Source organism: Scomber scombrus, chromosome 23 (assembly GCF_963691925.1).
Source record: "Scomber scombrus chromosome 23, fScoSco1.1, whole genome shotgun sequence".
In the NCBI taxonomy this organism is placed as follows: domain Eukaryota; kingdom Metazoa; phylum Chordata; class Actinopteri; order Scombriformes; family Scombridae; genus Scomber; species Scomber scombrus.
The window spans coordinates 23,296,411-23,319,547 of NC_084992.1; the positions used below are offsets into that span (position 1 = coordinate 23,296,411).

The window sequence follows — 23,137 nt, forward strand, 5'->3', positions numbered from 1 at the left end:
CTGTGTAATCAATGGCTCTGTACAGGTCCACGGGGCTGATAGCACCATGGCCAAATTGATTAGAAAAGTAATTTAGTTCATTAGTGCTCTTCCAATGTACATCATAGCATGGCTCTGACCTCCTGGGTCAGTTATAGACAGTAAAGTGCCTCATGCTGTTACAGTATACAATACACCTCACTGACATCATGCCTTTATAGCTATGTGCTCTTTTCTTCTTAAAAAGAAGCCAGATTAAAACAAGGTATAAAGCAGAAAAATAAAATGTAATTAAAGAATTGCAACAAATATAAATAGGTATATAACTGTAAAAGAAAAAAAAATTTTTTTTTTATATCATTAGATAACTGTATGAAGGTGGGCTTTAGCAGGGATTCAAAATTGTTAGTAAAAAATCTAACAGCAGCAATGGAAATAGCTTAATTACCTTTTGTTTTCTGTTCTGAAACATGGAACAGAGAGGAGTAATCAGATTTGAGGGGTCTGACTGTAGAATATGGACTGAATAGATCAGAGATGTAGAATGTAGGCTAAACTATTCAGTGCTTTAAGAAACTTTTTAAAAGAACATCTTAAAATCCATCCATTTTCTATTTTCCACCATTTATCTGGGAGTGGTTTGTGTTGGCATCAGACTAACTAAGGTTACCCAGATGTTCTCCACCCCAGCATTGTCCTTCATCTCTTCCTGGAGGATCACAAGTAGTTCCCAGGCCAGAACATTTGTAATCCCTCCAACACATTCTGGGTCTGCCTTGGGGTCTCCTACCAGCTGCATGTGCCCAGAACACTTCCAGACGAAGGCATCACAGACAATATTAACCAGGTGCCAAACACCTTAGCTGGCTCCTTTCAACACAAAGGAGCAGCGGCTCTACCACAAGCTCTCTCTGGATCTCTGAGCTCCTCACTCTATCTCTAAGGCTGAGCATTAGTGGTAAATTGAGAGCTTCATTCTCCACTTCTTCTTCACCGCAATGGTCTTGTACAATGCCGGCTTTACAGCTGATGCTACATCAGTCTACCTGTCAACCTCATGCTTCATTTCATCCTCATTCATAAACAAGACCCTGAGATACTTCACTTGGGGTAGCAACTCATTCCCATCCCAGAGGGAGCAGTCCACCTCAGGCCTCAGGCTTCAAAATCCACTCTTTATTTCACAGGTAACCAGTGGAAGGAGACCAGTACAGGAGTAATGGTCTCTCTTCTTGGTACCAGTGAGGCATCTTGATGCTGAATTTTGAACCAAAAGAGTGACTGACTCCCACATAAAGGGAGTTGCAGTAGTTAAGACATAGGTAATAAAAACATGTACATATATAGATATTTGGAGGTCTTTGTTAAGCAGATCAGTTAAAAATACTGCAGGGAGGAATAGTACAAGCAAGTATAGCCACAGTGATGATGATGTTTGATGATGAGCTGCAGGCAACCCGCAGATGTACAGAACAGGTAAACTACTTATTTCACTTTGCCCTGCTGTTTAATGGAAAACAATCACGGCATGCCAGCTTGACTCAGGTCATTGCTCGGTCTGACTACCCCCAAAACACCATCATATTAGTGGAGTGGAGCAGTGAACTTACAATCCTCAAGTGTATGGAGCAGATGACCACATAAAGAAGAATAAAGAACTCTGTCATGAGCCGATGTCAGCTCGAGCTGAAAGTAGAAAAAATTATTATAGACCGGGTGTTCAGAGCAGTCTCTTATTTGAGACTTTGGCAACATTTAATACAAACATCTGACATTGTAACATTATTACAACTGAAAATAAGGAAAAGTTTTCAGCATGAATACAACTATGTCCAGCCCATGGGGTTGCAAGAGACAATCATTTCATATAAACCAAATCCAGAATACTGCAGAGAACTCCAAAAATACAGAAAACTAACAACTTTAACAATCAAATCTTCAATATCTACAACACAATTCATGAATGACTGTCAAAAGAAAATAGTAAATTGTAGTAAATAGTAAATACAAAAGCATTCATTCTGCTTTCTTTTACAGTCTTTTGTGTCAAACTTCAAAAAACAACCCAATTGTTGATCACCTATACACCAGACTAATCCACAGTTTTGAAGCCATTTCATTGAAAATTGACATTATCAGGTTATCATGATATTTTGCATTGTACAAAATAAAATGTGACCCTCTTTGCACTTCTCCCAAGGCTCAACTGTGGCTCTTTGGCTTCTAGATTAGTGAGATGTAACATTTTATTCAGGGCCAAACTGTAGTCTGATATCCATGTATGTCCTTCACTTTGATAAGATACTTTAAACCACTTTTTCACCATTTCTTGAATAAAAGCAGACTGTAAATGGAGTCATTAATTGCCACAATGTATCATGTAAAATCTGTACAGTCTAGCAGACACTGTACTCAAATAGCTGCTTCAAATGTAACTTAAATGTCACATCTGAACTGAGCTCCTTTGTGCAGCAGAGTATTGGGAATGAAATGGATCAAATGATCAGAATGCTGAAAATATCACAATTGTCTAATGGTATGTACTGGTATACCTCCACACAGTGGAATTGGAGTTGGCTGATATATAACTGTATATCTCACCTGGCAATTTAATGAAGCAAATTACAATGTTTTATCATTGTAAAAAGACTGCATCACTATCCATAAACCCTCTGCACTCTGTTGTCCTCTGCTGTTACAAGTGAGAACTGCAATTGTCAAGGAATGTCATCTTCTCTGCTCCTGCTGAATCTGTCATGAAATACACTCTCTCCAACTCTTCCATAATCACTAAGTCTGGATGTTGATTTTCCCCTTTCGTTGAATCTATGAAGGAGTTCTGCCAACAAGCAAACAAGGCTTGACAAACCTGGAGGTGTGTTAAGAAAATAAGTACAATCAAGTTTGTGCTTGTTTGTTGTTGTTTTTTTGCAGATGCAGGAAACAGGATGTGCCAGTAAAGCAGGATCCATTATGGAGGAGTGCCCAGCTACTAGCTGAAGATGTTGCTCAAGTCAGCTTCACAAGCCCATCTAGGTCAGGGTGAAGGACCAACATCTGACCCCTGCGACACTTTATATATATATATCATTAGGACTCTAACAAACCTCTGTACTACCTCAATAATAATACATTTAAGAGTTGTAATACTCTTTATATATGAACATATTCATTTATATAGTCAACGATATTGTAAATATGTATGCTGCCTTTGCATGTCATGTCTGTCATTTATTTAGTACGTACAGTACACACTAACTGATACTATATATATATATATATATATATATATATATATATATATATATATATATATATTTATATTTATATTTATATATATATATATAGTATCAGTTAGTGTGTACTGTACGTACTAAATAATAATAGTACGTACAGTACACACTAACTATATATATATATATATTTGTAAGGAGAAATATATATTTAGTGGTACTATATATAGTACCACTAAATATATATTGCTCCTTACAAAGGAATATGGTAACTTAACCTACGTGAAAACTACCTTTCCCTGCATCCTTTGCGAGCTGCAATTTGACAACCAGCCAATCCCCGCCATGACAGCCCGGCACATGACGTAGAGTAAGTTCCTGCTGTGGCTTGAGGGAAACATATCGACATTCAACCACGGGAGAATCGCACTTTGCGGGTAAGTTAAGACATTTGGCCTCTACGAGACTTCCTGAGTCCATCTTTTGTGTTCTTCGGAGGGCTTTCCCGGAGGTTTCTATGCACTGCGGGGAAGAAATAGTCTGAATTTCGGGTGGAACAAGCTGTCGTAGCGTCTAGGCCTTCGCTATTTCCTGGTGCAACTATACAGCTGTGCCTACTGGAATGACCAAGTTGGAAAAGTTGAGTTCAGAGGTTTTGAGGAAAGTTTGTTTTTCTTTGCTTCGTTTGAATCTGTTATGTGTATTTAAAATGTACCATGAACACTACCAGGCTCTGTCGTCGACTGTATTCTCCATTATGAATGTAGTGAAAGCAGGCTGTCTGTCCCGCTGGCTGTGTTTGTACCTCGGTGCTGGATATGCAATAGTTCCACCGCAAACTGCTGCTAGCTGTCAGGCTGCTTCACACAGCGAGCCTTTTAACTGCTAGCAGTCAATAACAAGCGGACTGAACGCTAGCTCTGCACTCTGTACCATGTTATATTCTGATGTTATCTCTCTTTGCTTACTGATAAAATCAACAATGTGTAAATGTAGTGTGTGCTGTCGAAGAGAAAACGTTTCTGCTTTGTTGAAATGTGATGTAGATGTAGAGGTGAGAGGCAGCTCCACTGATGAAGGTGGACACATGTAGTAGCGTGTATAATTAATGTACTAGTATCAATGAGAATCGTGTGTGTGTGTGTGTGTGTGTGTGTGAGTGTGAGTGTGAGTGTGAGTGTGATTCAAATTCACATGTAACCACATAGTCATATTTAGCACTTGGAGATGTTTGTTATGGTTAACATTCCATTGCAGCATCTGTATACTGAAGCCTGATCCATACATCAGGATGTTGTTATTGACTGTCTTTAGTATCTCTTTCTTGGATGGAGTTACAGAGATGTCCTCTTTCACAGGGCCTTGATTGGCCTCCTCCTCTGGAAGTAGTAATCTGCATCAGTCTCTCCTGTCTCCATCCAGTCTCTCTCTCTCTGCTGAAAGACAAAAAAAAAAATTAGCTTTTGATTCTCTAGGAATGAGTGGATCAGTAGCCCAAATACAGAAAGTGACGTTTACTTCAGTTATTTTGTATTTGATTGGTTCATTTGGGGAAATGTGAAAATGTGAATGGATGTTTTTTTTTTTTTAAATCTTGTATTGAGGTATTGACATCAGGGCTTTAATGAACCAAAAAATATTGTAATATCTTCAACCAATTAAACAGTCATAGGGGGAATAAAATAAGTAATAGTTGGATGTTATGTGAAGTGAACACACTTCTACCTTCTGTTTCTCTCTTTGATGTCTTCAGGTTAGGCTAACCCACTGTTGCTAACCTTGGAGCTAACTTCCTTTTACTTTCCCAGCACTGTATTCTGAACTGTACATGTACTCTCGGACTGACATCTTACTGCTAACCTTTTTCTCTGCTGTTCGCATTCACCGTCACTTCTCTGCCGCTAGCTCTCTCACTCAACCACTCGTTGGCCACCAAGAGTTTCCCAGGCAACAGCACAGAGGTTGACTCAAATTTTTGGAACAAACTATTGATTTCTGAATGAATGGATGTTTGGCTCTATTTTTGGCATTAAAAATATATAGTTTTGGCCTGTTGGGGGTTCTTATACATTTATAAGAGGAAACGCTGATTCAGTAAATGTTAAGTACAGTTTGACCTTGCAGTCTCCATTATGTTGTTAGTCTGTCCCACCTGCTGCAAAGAACAATGGAGTAATCCTGGAAGGCTGCTTCTCCTTATGAGAGTAACACAGCCAATAAGAATTTGGTCGGAGGAGAGCATGTATCGACCAACTAATCAATCAGGAGACTACAGCTTACTGACAGAGCAGTCTAATCTTTAATGGCATCACTTAACTTAAATGACTGAGGTCTGAGGTCACATAAAGAACCTGTTGCTGCTGGTCCTGTTAAGATCCAGACATGTGGCTCTCTTTATAGATGATGGATCAGCTCTTCTCTTCCTCCCTTCACCAGAGCAGCTGCTGCAGGACCTGCTGTAGCATGTCATGAGTTGTGAAGGTTACTGTGGAAATGTAATAGGTTACAGATTACTAGTTACTCTATTTAAAATGTAACAAGTAATGTAACTATTTCAATGACTTCATCAAAGTTATTACATTTGATTACTTTTTTATTTCAAATTTTCTAACTAATGTTTTCAGCTGTTAGGGATACTGACATGATTTATTCATTTCTTATAAAGCAACATTTATCTCTCATTTGAAAATGGATTCATTAGTTCATGTAGATTTTGGAATATAAAATAAAGATATTTACAAAATAAATAGAAAAGATTGATTTCAAAGAATTAAAAACAGCAATATATGCATTCAGTAAAATGTTAAATATTAAACAATGAGCAAAATCTGACTTCAGATGTAACCTTTGTTATCAACATTTTCACAAGTAACTAATTTAATGACACATTTTTTTCTCAGTAACTAACAGATTACACTTACATTTATTTTATAATTTAATTGCATAACGCAGTTACATGGAACTAGTTACTCCACAACACTGTATCTGTTAGGAATATCTGTCACCAGTTTGAAGTATATGTTTGTATGGCAGCACATGGCCAGCTGCAGTGCTGCATCTGAAACAGCTGGTAAAGCATCTCACACTCATGAGTGTGTGCGAAACATTTCAAATGCAACATCCCGGCTAGCAATGTTTGACTTTTTGTCGGAATTTGAGGCAGATTTAAAGACATTAAAAATTCGTTAAAAACATGAATCATGGAGTGCCTTGGTAGCTGAGTGGTTACAGCACATGCCACATAATGGCAGTGTCCCTGGTTTGATTCTGGCAAGGGACCTTTGCTGCAAGGCAACCCCCCCCCCCCCTCCCTGTTTCCTGTTAGCCACTCGCCAAGTACTTTCAAATAAAGGCAAAAAATGCCTAAAATTAAATCTTGGAAAAAAGACATGAGTCATTTATTATTTTAATGTATCAATATGAGGGGCTAGAAAATCAATACAGTATTGTGGAAAATAATATTGCAGTACCCCGGGGGGAAAAAAAGTCAAACAAATAGATACTTATCTAAGAATAAGAAATATGGATGATGCTAGTCTAACATACCCTGGGAGGTAGAATGGTCATCCACCAATAAGAAGATTGGTGGCTCAATTCCCGGCTCCTCCAGTCCACATGTCGATGTGTTATTGGGCAAGATACTTAACTCTAAATTACTTCTGATGGCTGCACCAACAGTGTATGAATGGGTGTGAATGGTTAGTTTCCTCCTGATGAGCAGGTTGGTACCCTGTGTGGTAGCTCCAGAAAAACGGTAATGTTTTGTATTGAATTCAGACAAATGAGATTATCTGGGATTAAATGTGGTAGCTCCTGTCATCATGTATTAATGTGTGTGAATGGGTGAATGTGACATGTGGTGTAAAAGTGCTTTGAGTGGTCAGAAAGTCTATATAAGTACATTCCACTTACCATTTACCATGGTGATTACAGTGGTAATATGTCATAGAAAGAAAACCCATGTGCTTTTCTTATAGAGAGAACCACTGTATGGACACAAGTCACAGCAGAGTGTAATGTAAAGTAATAAGTGTACACCCAAACACTGTATTACCACTAACGCCTTTACACTGCAGCAACAACACAAACCACTCCCTGTCTTCTCGTGAGTATGATCAGCCTCTAACAGACAGGTTGTTCAAGCTACTTCCAGATTTTAGATATTGAAACTACTGTAAATATTTATCTTGGTACAGTAACTGACAGTTAAGCTACGTATTTGTATCTTTTTCACTTTTTAATCATGTCTGCATATGGTGCAATGATGTGATTATGTACAATGATTCAGTGAGAGACAGTAGTGTGACCTCGTGGGTCCACCAACCTACTGAAATTGGTTGGTTTTTGTAAAATAACCGGATGACGGTCTGCGTGTGTGTTGATGCACAGGTGTATAAAAGTTCTGCTCCTTAACTTTCAGTTCCCATTGCACACAAGCCTTCACAGAATAAGGAAGCATTCACTGCTGCTAGTTTCATATTCTTAATGCGGATATTACTGCATCTGTTTTTAAACTTCTCCATCATGGCAGGGTGTGCAGCTCCACAGCTGAGGACGGTGTTTGGATGTGCAGCCTTTGAGCTGGGTGCTGAGTACTGACCTGTAAACATGTCATGTGACATCAGACTGCCTCACCTGTTCTCCTGCCACTCCCTGTCAGCCCATTCTGATAGCACAAGCATTAATACGAGGCCAGAGTCCTCGACATGAGGAATGATGATGTGGTTAAATGTGCAGTCATGTGAGCTTCCTCCACCCTGATACTGTCCACTGTATCAGCCACCACAACATTACAGAATAGACTACAAATAGAGTAACAGCCCTTCTTCTCATTATCTGGTATTATAAATAAACTCAACTCACTCTTCTTTCATATCTATTCAGTTTTTTTTGAAAGTGTGTTCTTGGCATCTGTGGCTTAATAACATAAATTACAGAAGTCATCCACTGATTCTCCATCCGTGTGTGTTTCAAGTAGGCTTTCCATCGATCTGATCGGCTATATCGGATTGGCCGATATTTTGCATTTTATGCAATTTTTGAGATCGGCTGTAATGTGTTAATTCGCCGATCCGATCAATGTCGTCATTGTCGTGTTGAAACTTTTTGCAGATGCTCCCGTTACACAGATTGCAGATGGCTTGTGTGCAAAATGTTTCAACACCACAAATTTAATCAGGCACCTGGATAAGGAACACAAGGAGAAGCATGCCGAGTTTAAGAAACGGAGCGTGGACAAAGAAAAACAAACACCGAAACGGATGCTAAAGCAAACAGTAAATTAACAATTTATTTAAATACACTTATTGCTCCCTCACGTGATCGGATCAGTGATCGGTGATCGGTTTATTTGAACTCACTAATCGGTGATCGGCCCCAAAAATCCTGATCATGTAAAGCCTAGTTTCCAGATGTTGGGGACAGACTTGGTTACTAAACTTCAAAGTGGGAGGTGGGGCTCCAATCAGTTTCAGAGGAGGCTCAGTGAATAGATGTGAAAAAGTATTCCTTTAGTTATTAAAAGCAGATCACATAAAATAGTCTAAATGTGTGTTATTTGGTTAAAGGGATAGTTCAAAGGAATTTTACTTTTTTTCCATTTTCACAGAGTCAGAAACTCATCTTCAGACAGACCTTTTATATATTTGGTGCAGTCTGATGTCAAACAGCAACATCAGCTTATCTTGGCTCAGTTGTTGAGTCTCTATGATCATGATTATATTATGAGCTCAGGAACTGATAAAAACTAATCAGGTAAATTAAAGGGAGGGAGTAGGGCTGGGTATCGTTTAAAAAATGACGATACCAGTACCAATCCAAGTAACCTTAAAGTGATACTGATACCAACTGAGTACTTCATTCTATTCCCATCATGTAAATAGAAGCATAAAATGCCACCACTCCTCAACATCTAAATGATTAGATTTTTACACAAATGCATTTTTTGAAATTATTAATATTTATTAATCAAAGAATGCTTGTCTTGATTGGATGTGAGCAAGCCCATACAAATAGTCATATTTCTAGCTCTGGGTGCAAAAAGGATTGAATGCAGGTATTGTTTGACAGGTATCCATACTACTTGGTATCGATTTATTTCGGTTGATACCTTTAAAGGTATTGGGATACCCAGCCCTAGGAGGTGGCGCCCTTTTTCCAGGCATTAGGGCCGTTTCCACTGCAGGAACTTCGGGGTAATTTTAAAGGTCCGGGGTTGTTGCTGCATGTCTCCATAGCAGGAACCGCCCCTGACTGACAATCAGTGCTGACTGGGTTTACTCAAAGCGGGATGTGACGTCAACAGAAAAACTCAGGTCAAAACTGTCGCACAACAATTACGACACTGTTGCAGAATGATTACGTCACCTCCAGAGTCCAGTGGGTCCTATCAAGGTCCTACTGAGAAACCGAGTGAGAGGACATTCCTGTAAAGTTCCCACTTCCTAAATTTTACCCAGACCTTCCTTAATGGAAACAGGAATTTTGTCTGAAGAGAGGCCCACAGTCTCAGACTGAAAACTCCTGTGTTAGATCAATCTATATAAATGTCAGTACCTTGACAGCAGGTTGTATTTATTCAAGTAAATGTTGATAAGGTTTATTATGGGGCTGCTAGTTTATGACACAGGTGCACCTGAAATGTATCTCCTGTGTTCCTGTTTGTACTTTCAGACATCAGCCTCATTTTAATGTTTCCTGATCAATTTCAGCCAATAAAAATAAAAAAACCAGCGTCATGTTAAGTTACTACTGATGACACATTTCCTGCTGCTGCTTCACATTAAATACACGTGAATACACGTATCACTGAGCAGTGTTTCTAATCATCTCAGGAAGAAGCTTTTTTTCAACTAAAATATAATGAATGAACTTATTAGTAAATGCTGACACGTCAGTTTGATTGAATGCATTTGCTCAACCCTCTAAAAATGTGATTCAGCATTTTCCAAGTGAAATAATTTGTTCTGTTCATTGACCTGAAATCATCATCATCATTCAGACTGAAGGCTGCTGCGACAGTATACTTTCTTTGGACAGAGAGAGGCTGTGTACTCTGATAACTCTCAGCAATCCATCACACTGCTGTAAATCATTCAAATCTAATGATGCCATAAATGTGTCCTGATCATTGATTTACAACTTGGCCAAATATCCAACTGTATTAAAGGAGCAGTCCAGGAATTTTAAACATAGACGCAGTTTTTATTCACTTTTCTATACGTTCCATTCGTGTGCATTCGAGAATAAAGTGGTAACCTCAAAACACTTTCTTAGTGTAATGTATTTTTCAGGACAACTAGAAAAAAACGTTAAAAACATGTGTTCACCAGCTTAAGGAGAATAGGACTGAGGTTGGAGAATACAGTGTGATTATACAACAGAAAATTGTATGATGTTTTCTGTGGCTCACTATTCGTCAGCTTTATCTTAGATTGGGCTTTAAGGACAGGTTCACATTTTTTCACAAGTCAGGACCTCATTAAAATAGTTTGTCTTGCTGTTATCATTCCTCCTGTTCATACTGACCATTAGAGGATCCCTTCATAATGCACTTACAATGGAAGTGATGGAGGACTAAATCCTCCTTCTGTGGAAACATGGATGTAAAAGTTGATCTGAAGCTAATATGAAGCTTCAGCTGTCTGAATGAGTCAAATCAAATCTTTTATTTTTCAATGTTACAGTGTTTCTAGTGCCAAAGTCTTTTTGTTACTATACTTCCACCACAGCTCAACAGGGAAACACTAAGAGGGAATTTGATGCTAAAAAGACTGTAAATGTGTCAGATATCACTGATATGACTAACTCACACTGATGAAGACTCATAAGCTTCACATCTACTTTTAAATGACTGTGTGGACACACTGTGGATTTTGTCCTCCATCACTTCCATTGAAAGCTCATTTGTAGGAGATCTTTTAATAGTCAGTATGAACAGGAGGAATGATTACAGAGAGGAAAACCTCTTTAACCTGACTGCTGTTTAAATCACTGGTAAACTGGAGGTGTAGAGATTTAAAGATGTGGGCAGGTGGGTCTAATGAAAAATATCTATCTAAATGGAACTTGATTCATACTACAGACTGATAATCAGGATATCTGTTTTGATTATGACCATTCTTTTCTAAATCCTTCTCTCATGAGTCTCCCAATTGAATGAAACGAAATGGCACAGTTTGGAGAGTTTGGACAGTATAAACAGTACGGTTGACACTTTGTCAGTAGTTGTAATTGTAAATATGTTGCTCTTTGTTCATTATTAATAAACTGTGAATTACAGCCTGACCCCTAGAGCCAGTGTATCATACATGCTGATGGTAGCTTATCACAGATCAGTATCAGGGTTTATGTTTTTGGTCATTCAGAAACAGCATGGAAGACTGGCAAGTTTATTTTTAGACTGTAAATTGTCTCAGGTAATACATGTCTTGGTCATAATGACTTAAAACAAATTGAAATGATTGTACAGTATATGTTACGATTCATGCTGGTAGTGTAACAGTAAGATTGGATTGGATAGAAGCATAGATTGTCATGTAGCTTGGTTAAAAGGGAGCCAGCTTGATGACACACAGTGTTATCTGGCTTACCTGCTGTTGTCACTTCCCATTAAGAAGTAAAGGGTTGTAATTCTACCATGTGTCGTTACCTCCATTCATTTGAATCACTGAGATGTTACCATGATGACTACAGCTGAATGACAGCTGAGATGCAATGATGGTGTTCAGGCCATTGAACATCTGTTACTTCCTCACTTTGAACTGTTGAATGCATGCAGTAATTCAATATAAGAGGTGGGCTGCTTAGTTCATTATTGATGATACAAGCTAACAGCACAAGTGGGCTCATTGTTGAGTCATCGTCACTCTGATCTATATGAACTGCTGTTCAATGCAGTTATGAATGTAAACATGTTAACATCTTTTTTTTTGTAATTTACTTTTTATTCGTTTTTCTTTCAGTATACAAAACAATGTACATGCACCAACTGGGCACAAAACACATAACATGGGGAGGATGTGAGTGTTAGATAAGACAGCAGAGTCAACATAAATACCCACACCCTTACTTCTCCCAGCAGCTCAGACAGTATAGTACACACATATATGCACATACCCACTCCTACTTTACAGCATGCATCTTTGTATACTACATCTTTGCTTTTACATGGGCACATGAAGTACTGTGCAAAAGTCTTAGGTCACCACTAGCTTTTTCATTATAGTAAGTTTAATTAGTTATTTTTTAAGTCTTTATTAAGATATAAACAGAAAATACAGGAAATATGTACACACACACACACACACACACACACACACACACACACACACACACACACACACCATTTTCAGAATGAAATGGCTTCTTACAGGCAAAAGTCAGTTTTAGTAGGACCCCCCTTGGCACTTGGCTGTCCCTTTGAGAGTGGCTGATGCAAAATGATGATTTAATGTCTGTCAGATTCTGTGATCTTTGGCATTTTGAATAGAATGATGTGATTTGAAAGTTGGTCTTATACATATTAGCAAGCTTCACATGAGTTAAACAACATGTGTATGTAATGCTCAAACATGGTGTCACTGGCCTTTTTCACCGCAGTGATTTTGACATGAAATAGTAGGACAGATACAGGTATTAGCAATGATATTAAATAGGGTTCCATTCCATTTAGTTTTAAGAGAGCCAGGTTCCTATTGCTCAAGTGTAAGGAGAGGTCATGCTAAGTACCTGCTGCTTTAGCCTATAGAAACTGTTTCTTAATACAGCATACACATTTCCTTTATTTTTTGTGGTTGTATTCTAATAAAGAGACTGAGAAATAATTCTATATGATCATTATAGCATTGCTAAAACAACTAATCTAATGGTGGACTTTTGCACAGTAATGTATATCTAAACCGACAAACAAAGATTCTGTACTTGGAAAAAAAGGGAAAATCATTTTAAACCTTACTATTTACCATTATTGGTAACATCTTTGAATGTTGTTTTGTTCATTTATTTACAAATGAATTCAAGAAAAATGTTCATACATTTATGAGCTGATTTATTTCTCTCCTCCATGTCATCTGTTTACTGCAATTTCTTGTTGGTCTGATATGTACATACGACCTATGAAACATCTATAATAATAACCTGAGTTGCTGTCCACCAGTCATTTTCTTCATAAGTGTGTCATTCTGCTCTTTGACACCCTGAACAGATGAGTGTGAGTGTGACTCTGCTAACAGTCTCTCTTTGTGTGTGTCTCTCAGCCTGTGGAAGCCCCCCTCCCTGAGTGATGGCCTCACCAGTCTCCGTCTACAACTCCAACGCCTTGGACACTCACATCTCCAGTGTAAGCGTGTTAATGTGTGTCTTCTAGTTACTTTCATGTAGAGATATTCCATCAGCTGGTAACGCTGATGAAAGTAGCTACACCCCACTACAGAGATTCACTTCCTGGTGGATCTGGTCAGCTAGTGGATAGGCGGGAAGTGAGCAGTAAAAAAGAAGAAGGTTTACTTTTCATTCTTTTCCATTTCTACAGTGTCTCAGGACATGATCCCAGTTTTATATATAAAAGAAAATCACTGTGACACTTAACCCTTACATACTGATCAGGGCCCTACAGCTGTAGTCATATTGTGTAAATAGTTTTTTTATGTATAGGATAATCATTAGGTACAGAAATATGATGCAAGACTTAACCCTTACATACTGTTCAGGCTCAAATTTGACCCATTTTTACATTTAAGAGCTGTAAAAACACCATATACACATTTCTATTAGCCAGACTTTTCCTAACGTGATCCACAGTATACATACATGGAAATAAAATGCATCATTTTTTAAATTTTGTGCAGCTGAAACACATTTCTATATATGCAAATGTACCTGTGTTTATTAAAAAAACTCAATCAGCATTCAAACATGTTATATTCTTCATATTCTAGCAAGTGGACCATAAAATAGTGATTGTGAATGTCTTTTTCCACTACATTAATCAAACAGAAGGATTAACAGCACTTATTAATGACTGATGGGGAATTTATGAATGTGAATTGATGCTGAGACTAATTATGAGTCAGAATATGAACAGTATGTAAGGGTTAATAACTGAATATTATGAAAAAAATGTCTGATGTCTGAAGAATGTTGATACAAATGTTGATTTTTTTTTAATCAGTTATATAAAATAGTTGTAGCCTGAAGACTAAAGTAATGTACTTTAACTATCACACACTTAAATAATATATTCCGACTGACACTGTCAAACACACATCATAGCAGGTAAAGCACAGGTGTAACTATTGACTATTATTATTTTGATTTTATTTTATTTTTAATCACTTTTAAAGAATACTGTTGTGTCAATTTTGAATTTCCCCCAGGGGGATCAATAAAGTTACCCTAAACCCTAAAACCTAAACTCTAATGATGTCTGTGTACTGTTCAGTTGACCCAGTAAGTCATGAAAGTGAAAGAAGTCCAAATGTTAACACTTAGAAAGAAAAAAAGGTGCAGTGGAAAGAGAGTTAGTGAATAAATGATGACGTAAATGAAGAGTCAGCAACATTCCTCAACCTGAAACTAACAGAAATGTCACATCCATCATTTTTTCCACATGCTTTTCCATCATTTGAGCTCTGAATGCTGCTCTTCTAATGACATCATCAACAGGAGCAGATTGAAACATGAACATTCTCTTCTGATGATTTTGTGAATGTAGTTACAGTCTGGAAGCAGACAAAGTTCATTCTACTGATGTTAAAATGTCATTATTAATCAACAAGCCAAACAGAGAGAGAGAGAGGGAGAGGCTGCTCATACTGAGTCCATCTGTCAATCATATGAGTGTCTGCTGTCTGAAGCAGTGAATGTTTTTACTTACTAACATTCAGAGACTGTGTCTGTATTTAGAGACTTGTAGTTAGTAACTGACAGTATTTATTTAACCTTCCTGTCGATCTGCAACTCAATTTTGACTGGTTTGACTGTTAATAGTGTAAGTATTAATTATCACTCAATTATATGTTACACCTTTTTAGCCAACAACTAAGTTTTACACTTATTTTTGGAAATGGTGGTCAGTATAGAACTCATTTAAATTAAATTGTAGCTCATTCTTAAGTTAAAAAGCAGAAATTCGTAATTAGTTTAACTAAATTTAAGATTGTATATGCCAAGGTTTAGTCAGGATACTGTTTTAAAACCATTTCAATTATTTGACCCCTATCTGGTTTAACTGTTTTTATAAAGCATGAAGTACACCCAATTCAATGAAAGTAGTGATGATTATATTTTCAAAGAATGTAATCTGGAACCAACCATGGAATTTTCAGGCAATTACATAAAATAAATCCATTTCAGATTGACCCAATTTGACCCAAGAACAACATGAGGGTTAAAGTCAGCATCACGTAAAGAAGTCACACGATACAGTTTTAATGAAGCAGGAACCTGGAAGATGTTTTTCTGGTGAAGTGATCTGGAGCTCCAATGATCAATCAATAAGTTAATCAATATCAAATGAATCAGAAACTAATTAGATCATTTAACAAAGCAAAAATAAGCAAAAGCAATGTTAAATGTTGAGAACTCACAGCTTTTGATGATATTACATTATTGTTAATGGAAAATTGTTTTGTTTTTGGACTGTTTGGTGTCACTTCATCATTAGGGACCGAACCGAAAGGCAAGAGGGTGAGGATTCCAGAGGAGTCCTGCCCTTGTCTGGAGGCAAGGACCCTATTGTTTTTGTGTCGTTTTTTTAATTTTTTTATTTTTATTATTCTACCGCCTCTTTGAGCCTTAATTTGACCCCCTAAACCTGCTCCAAAACTCAACAAATTTGGAACGCACATCAGGTCTAGCGAAAATTTGATAAAATGGAAAAACAAACAACGTCGAACTCTCTCTTGTCTTATCGAGACCTACAAATCACGCGCTGACACCACTGACCTTAATCCAACAGGAAGTGCACAGTTTGCCGTTACATGTGGGATTTTCGACGATTTTTCAGGCTTTTCAAAATATATATATTATTCCTGCATACTTTCAGCTATAGACTCCATTCAAACGTCAAAATGTAGCCACAAGTCTCATCTATAGATGTGTGTAATTTGGTCTGGCTATGTTTTATACTTTTTGATCTGCGGCCCCACATGTGCACCCTGTTCCTCTCCCATTCAATTCCGAATCTCCATTCTGTCTGTGCATGCTCTGTTGTCATGCTCTCCAGTCGTTAACTACCATGGCAACGACTGTGTGTGTGTATGCAGCTGGCTCAGCCAGGTTCATTTGTGGTCTTAGTGTGCCACCTAGTGGAGAAAACTTGATAAGGAAAAGGTGCCTCAGTTTTCTGTTTCTTGTTCAAGTTTATTGACTGTATTATTATGATTTTAGATATCTGTGCAGTCTGTCAACTATTTCACTGACATTGCTGTCAAAGTCTAGATCAAACACGAATTACATGAGCATGAACTACAAATATATCTACAAGTTTCACTGGAAATAAGTTCCTCGCCTGTTTGACTGATTTGTGTGTGTGTGTGTGTATGAGTCTGTATTTGTTTGTGTGTGTGTGTGTGTGTGTGTGTGTGTGTGTGTGTGTGTGTGTGTGTGTGTAATGTATATCTACTTATTGCAGTGTCCGATAAATGCCCCGGTCTAAATGCACCTGACGGAAACCTTTCCGCTTCGCCGCGGCCCGACGTGCGCAGGGGCGCGAAGTCCCGCCCAAAGCTGCTCACAGCTTTAATTTATATTGTTTTCTGATAATTTATAGATCAAATTATGAATCGTGTATTCATGTAATCATTAATGGAAAGTATTGTGAGTTGCTGCAATAAACCATATCAAGTCATGACAATATAAACTGATAAATGGTTCCTGTTATTAAGATGGAAAGACACTCAGTGAATTGAAGCATACAGAAGCAGAGTGGATTCATTCACAGACCATCAATGATGAAAATACTTGCATAAATAAAAAAATTCCAAATAAGGATAAAGAGAAGCAATGTCAAACCCAGAAGTGACACTGCTCATGTCCTCCCTGTCACAGTCTGCCTGTTCATCTCCTTAAAAAGGGAAAGTTCCATGTTTATAGTGTCTCACCTCACTGGACACACTCAATCTGTCCACATGAAGACCTACTTTGTCTTCCTCTGTCACTTCAACTGAAAATAAAAAGGAAGCACCAAGTATTGTATAATAACTCCCTAGTCCTTCAAAGGAAAAATAGATTTCTCCTAATTAGTAAGGTGTGTGTGTTTGTGTTTTTGTGTGTGTTACAGACCTCCAGAGAGTCTTTAAAAATGGAATTGTTAGCTGATGTGACTCTGCTGCCAGGAGAGGACAGAATAACAGGTGAGTACATGTCTCTGTAGCTCTGTCAGTTCCTACACTCACAGATGAATGAACAAATGTTCAGTTTGACTCTTTGGTTTTTTTCCGTGGTAGAACAGTGCTCCTGTGTATCAGTTTGCTGTCACTCATGAGTCCACAGTCGTCCTCTTGGAAGGACGAGGAGACAAACGTTTATTTTTTCTCCCTCAAAAGACAGTAGTAAAGTGAAGTCAAATAGTAGGTGTCAGTTCTTCCTTAGTTACACTTTATCAGAAGGACATTGCCACATTTCAGTTAGATATGTGAGACACCTACTGTATCAGCTGTTCAGTCACCTGTGACCTACATATAACACTAAAACATCATATATATATTAAGATATGAATTTCCACTTGCGTTTTAATGTAGGTTGATGTTGATGTATTTGAATTACATCTGCATTACAAGTAAAAATGTGTTCATTAAAAGCGTAGCCACACACACATTGATGGCAGGAGGCCATGCAAGCTGGATCTTTCACACACCAGTGGCACAGCATTTAGGAGCAATTTGGGGTTCAGTATCTTCAGTATCTTGCCCAGCGAAACTTGTGGACATGTGGACAGGAAAAGCTGGGAACTTCAAATGAGTGGTCGACCTGCTCTGCCTCTTGAACCACAGCCGTACAGTCTCAGCAGTTACCGCTCTGGTCGTCTGGAAAAATCAGAAACCTGAAACCAATTTCCTTAATTACCTTTTTCTGAGAGGCACAGCTTTATTGCACTGCCTGCCTATGAATGTGGCATGTGTCAGAGCAGTCAGGTTTAACTCAGCACACAGCTGCTTTTATAAATCCTCTGAAAGTTCTGGTTCAGATGAACTGAGCTAAAAAACATAGCACCGCTAGTCAATTCAAACATCTTTATGTATCCCTGTGCAAGTGTACAAGATGCTAAGTGACACAGCAATAGCTTTAGAATAGACAACCTAAGCAAATGGTAAAATGATGATGAAATTATCCATCGTTGTCCAGTCTTTTAAAATCTATAGACTGACTTCCTGTTCAGCTTTGTCTTAACATACTCACCACAGTTGTTCTAACCAACATTTCAGGTGCACCCACTCTCAGCTTTCCCTTTAAATAAAGAGTTTTAGCCTTTCCATATTGAAGCCACCATGTCCGCAGAAAATTTAAAAAAAAGTTATTGATCATACATGACTTCAGCCAATCAAGATCTGCTGGTAGTGACTGATTTCCAGTGCTGTACCTGTGCTGTAGTCAGTGTTCAGTGAGTCTGTCCTTATTAGTTTCTTGCCCTACACATTCAGAGACTAGAGGCTATTTATAGCATCTTTGTATCATATCTCTCTTCTCTTTTTCTGCTTCCTCTTTGCTACATGTGTGGTGGTTTCTTCTCTTACACTACACTCCTACTCAGAGCTCACCCATGTTATTTTAATATTTGAAGAACAGAGTAGCAAAGTAAGAGTGTGTAATCTGAGTGTGTAAGATCAGATATGAGAGACAGTGTGTGCAATAAGAAATCAAGTCAGATTTGTCTTCTTTGTGTTCACAGATAAAGAAATCATCTACATCTGTCCGTTCAACGGCGCTGTGAAAGGCAAAGTGTTGATCACTAACTACAGACTCTACTTTAAAAGCTCAGATGCTGTAAGTCTCATTAAAGTCATGTGGGTGCCAGTCAGTGGCTCATAACTGTGTTTGACACATGGAATCCATCAGCTAGTCTATCATCAGTGAGGTTAATATGATCTGTTATTACAGAGTAAGGATTTTAAATAGCATATACTGTATTATCATTATTTATTTTGGGGGGATTGTTTTTTCTACACCAGTAATTAACCTCCTCTGCTTTTGGACATAGCTGGTTTAGTGTTCTCTGCCAGCCTACTGTATAGTTTCTAGTGTACAGTCTTGGAATGCTGTAACATACAAGTTTGTTATTCTGAGCTTCATACATTCTAGACTTGACTTGACATGCATTTTTAAGCCACCTGTATTTCCCCTCCACCCAATTGTGAAATACTACAGAGTAGTTGAAGAGCTGCGGCTTCCCATGAAATTCCACCGAAACCAAGAGTGTCATTTCTGTTGGGTGTGGTTGGTGGGGGAGGGGGGATGCAGACACCACTTACTAAAACTTATTTGGTACTGTATTTTTTTCCCCATCCAGACATTATCAGGCATGCAGTTTACAATCCGTACATAGTCATCCTTAACCTCCATATAACTCTTTAATATATGTGAAGGTGTTTTCTGTCCGTGAGATCCTGTAGAAGATGGGTCCCCATGGATTCTTAAAAATCAAACTTGTTTGTCAACCGGTCAAAGCAGATGGTCGCCCACCTATAGCCCGGCTCTGTTTGAGGTTTCTTCCCCTTGCTGCTGTCACCAAGTGCTGCTCATGTGGGAATGTCGGGTCTCTTTAAATGAAGTTAAAGAGTACGGTTTAGACCTGCTCTATGTGAAAAGTGCCTTGAGATGACTTTTGTTGTGATTTGGCGCTGTATGAATAAAGACTGATTGGTTTGTGTGTGTGTGTGTGTGTCATATTTTGTGTGTTGCTGACTTTGTGTGACAGGATGTGGCGGTGACGCTGGACGTGCCTCTGGGTGCCATCACTCGTGTGGAGAAGATGGGCGGGGCGTCAAGCAGAGGAGAAAACTCCTACGGCCTGGATATCACCTGCAAGGTGTGTGTGTGTGTGTGTGTGTGTGTGTGTGTGTGTGTGTGTGTGTGTGTGTGTGTGTGTGTGTGTGTGTGTGTGTGTGTGTGTGTGTGTGTGTGTGTGTGTGTGTGTGTGTGTGTGTGTGTGTGTGTGAAGCCTATTCAGTCCCATTGTGGGTATTTATAACACAGCATCTGTATACATATAGACTACAATAATGATTCAAAAATGCACATTGATCAACTGAATAACTATAATGACTTACATTGTTAATGACACTGGTTCCTGGCCTGAGGGTCCCAACCAAACCAATTTTTCTTGATTTTAAGGGGTGTTAGAGGACATTTTTGAAATCTAAAATAAGTCTCATTAATGCATCTTATTAATCAATAACTTAATTCTATAGCACCTTTTTCAAAACAGTCACAAAGTGCTCTACAGTAAAAAACAGAAAAGATTAAACGTGTAAAAACAATTTAGCCATAAAAACTAAGCACATTCTAAACACACAAATAAAGTAAAATGGACCAAATGCCATAAATTATTATAGGATATAATAAGATCAACATAGAAGTGGGGTTTTAAACTGTGATTTAAAAGGCGACACAGAGTTGGCAGGTTCCTCCTGAGTCTAGGAACCCTGACTGTAAAGGTTCTGTCCCCTTTATAAATCAGTCTGGATCCTGGATCAACAAGAAATGACACATCCGATGATCTCAGAGAACAGAAGGGACATGAGGCAATAAGAGATCTGATAGATAGCTTGGAGCAAGGCCTCTCAGGGGCTTTGTAAGAAATCAATAAAATCTTAAAATCTCTTCTAAACGCAACAGGTAGCCAGTGAAGGGAAGCCAGAGTGGGTAAAATGAGATCATGTTTCCCAGACTGAGTTAAAATCCTGGCAGCAGAGTTTTGGATGAGCTAGAGACGGAAAGGGATTTTTTTATTATTATTTTTTTGCTGATGCCAGAGAGCAGAGAATTACAGCAGTGCAATCGACTGGTTATGAAAGTGTGAAAGATGGTTTCCAGATTATTGGCAGAAAGAAATGTTCTAATCCTTGAAATGTTTCTGAGATGATAAAAGCAGGATTGAACATGTTTATGTAGGGTGAGGTTTTGATCAGAAATGACAAGAAGGTCTCTGCAATGCTGAGTCATTGAACAGGATAGTGAACCAAGACCAAGAAATGTGGTTGTTGGCACAATCTTGACTTGTGAATAATACCTCTGTCTTTTCAGTGTTTAGCTGTCATGTCACGTCATGTCATTCAAACAGCTGAGTAGGTTGGCATTGTTCTGATACTTGTTTTCAGTGTCACACTTGAGATAGATCAGAGTGTCGTCTGTGTAGAAGTTGAAACTGATATGTCTGTGTATGAGGTAGCCTGTGGGTAGCATGTAAATGAAAGAGAGGATTGGACCTAGCACCTGCAATGAAAACCCAACCTGACCTAGAATCAGTGATACCAGTACAGAAGCATCTGTCTTTTAGGACCCAAACCATTTCGAGCAGTGCTGTTGATACCAACCCAGTTTTCAAGACAGTCCCCGAGGATATCATAGTTAATTGTATCAAATGCTACGCTAATGTCCAGTACAACTAAACTAAACTAAACTTGAACTAAATGTGATTTTTATTCAAATTATACATTTTAAAAATTCTCACAAGGAAAGTGCACAGTGTAGACATGAGTACAAGCCTTTTTCACAGAGCCTTCACTCTCTGCTCATTATCCTCACCCTGCAGTAGAAATGTATGCAATTAAAACACCCAAAGAGCTAATAGAACAGTGGTCAAGCATCAGGGGAGAACACCGAATGTGTCCTCAGAAGCCTAGTAAATATGAAGTATAGTTAACCCTTACAAACTGTTCATATTTTGGACCCTTGCAGTATTTTCCGTGTCAGTTTTGACCCAATCAAAGAATCCCCTCATGATAAGTATACCACATTTTGAACTGCAGATCTATGAATAAATGTGTGATTAAATCTTGATGAATGTTTCAGAGAGCAGAGAGAGTGTATTTTTTAGCTTTTACACCACTAAACATCTCCTATCACACAATATCATGTCCTATTTTACCTAAGACATGAAAATATAACATAGCAATAATGATGGAAATGTATTTTATGTAAAGTGAAAATGAGCAGAACTTAATGGAAGTGTGGGGTTTATTGTATAACCATTAGAGCCATCAGTCTTCACTGCTACATCATAAAAAGAAATCCTTATTAAAACTATGAACTATTTATTTAACTAAAAAACATGTCAATAGATACGGAGATAATCTGACCCAGAACAGCCTCAATGGACAATAATTTGTAGCATCTATACTAAAGTATAACATTTAAAATATTTTCATATGACTTTAATGCATTTTGGGCCACTTTAGGAAAAGTCATGTGGGGTGTTTTTACAGCTGTTAAATTTGACCTGAACAGCATGTAAAGGTTATTTATTTTATTTTATTTTTTAAATACAGACAATTGTATAAAACAATACTACAAATATAAGGAAAACTCGTCTCTGATGCACTGCAATATTCACAGGAAATAATCTGCTGAAAATGTATCCAAATGACTAGTTTTACACAAAAGTCCTGCAAGTATTACATCACTATTTGGGTTATTTGTGCAGTTATCAGTTGTTCTGTTCTGTAATTGTTATACAGTTAATATAAATGAAATAGCCATAGATGGCCAGGGGTAGTTAGTTTACTCAATGATAGAATGGGGGTCCCTTAAGGAAAAAGGTTGGGAACCACTGTTCTGTACATTGATGAAGCGTTAAAAGCCTCCATCTCTCCCACTGCAAATATAACTCAGCCATAGATTGTGATCAGTGAGTTGTCATATGATTATTAAATATATAAAAAAAAACCTGCCAGTCAGCAGCAATGCATACAGAAATCCTCCAGTGT

The 23,137-nt window shown here is 38.1% G+C and overlaps 1 protein-coding gene across 2 annotated transcripts in view; it reads left to right on the top strand.

Annotated features, from left to right (window-relative positions):
* The first annotated feature begins 3,569 nt into the window (after positions 1–3,569).
* mtm1 (myotubularin 1) overlaps positions 3,570–23,137 on the top strand; it is a 33,679-nt gene continuing 14,111 nt past the window's right edge. For both annotated transcript variants that reach the window (XM_062444316.1, XM_062444317.1), the window contains exons 1-5: positions 3,570–3,649; positions 13,469–13,551; positions 17,494–17,566; positions 19,102–19,196; positions 20,128–20,238. In XM_062444316.1, the coding sequence (XP_062300300.1) occupies positions 13,495–13,551; positions 17,494–17,566; positions 19,102–19,196; positions 20,128–20,238 (336 nt within the window). In that variant the 5' untranslated portion in view covers positions 3,570–3,649; positions 13,469–13,494. The remainder of the gene's footprint in view (positions 3,650–13,468; positions 13,552–17,493; positions 17,567–19,101; positions 19,197–20,127; positions 20,239–23,137) is intronic.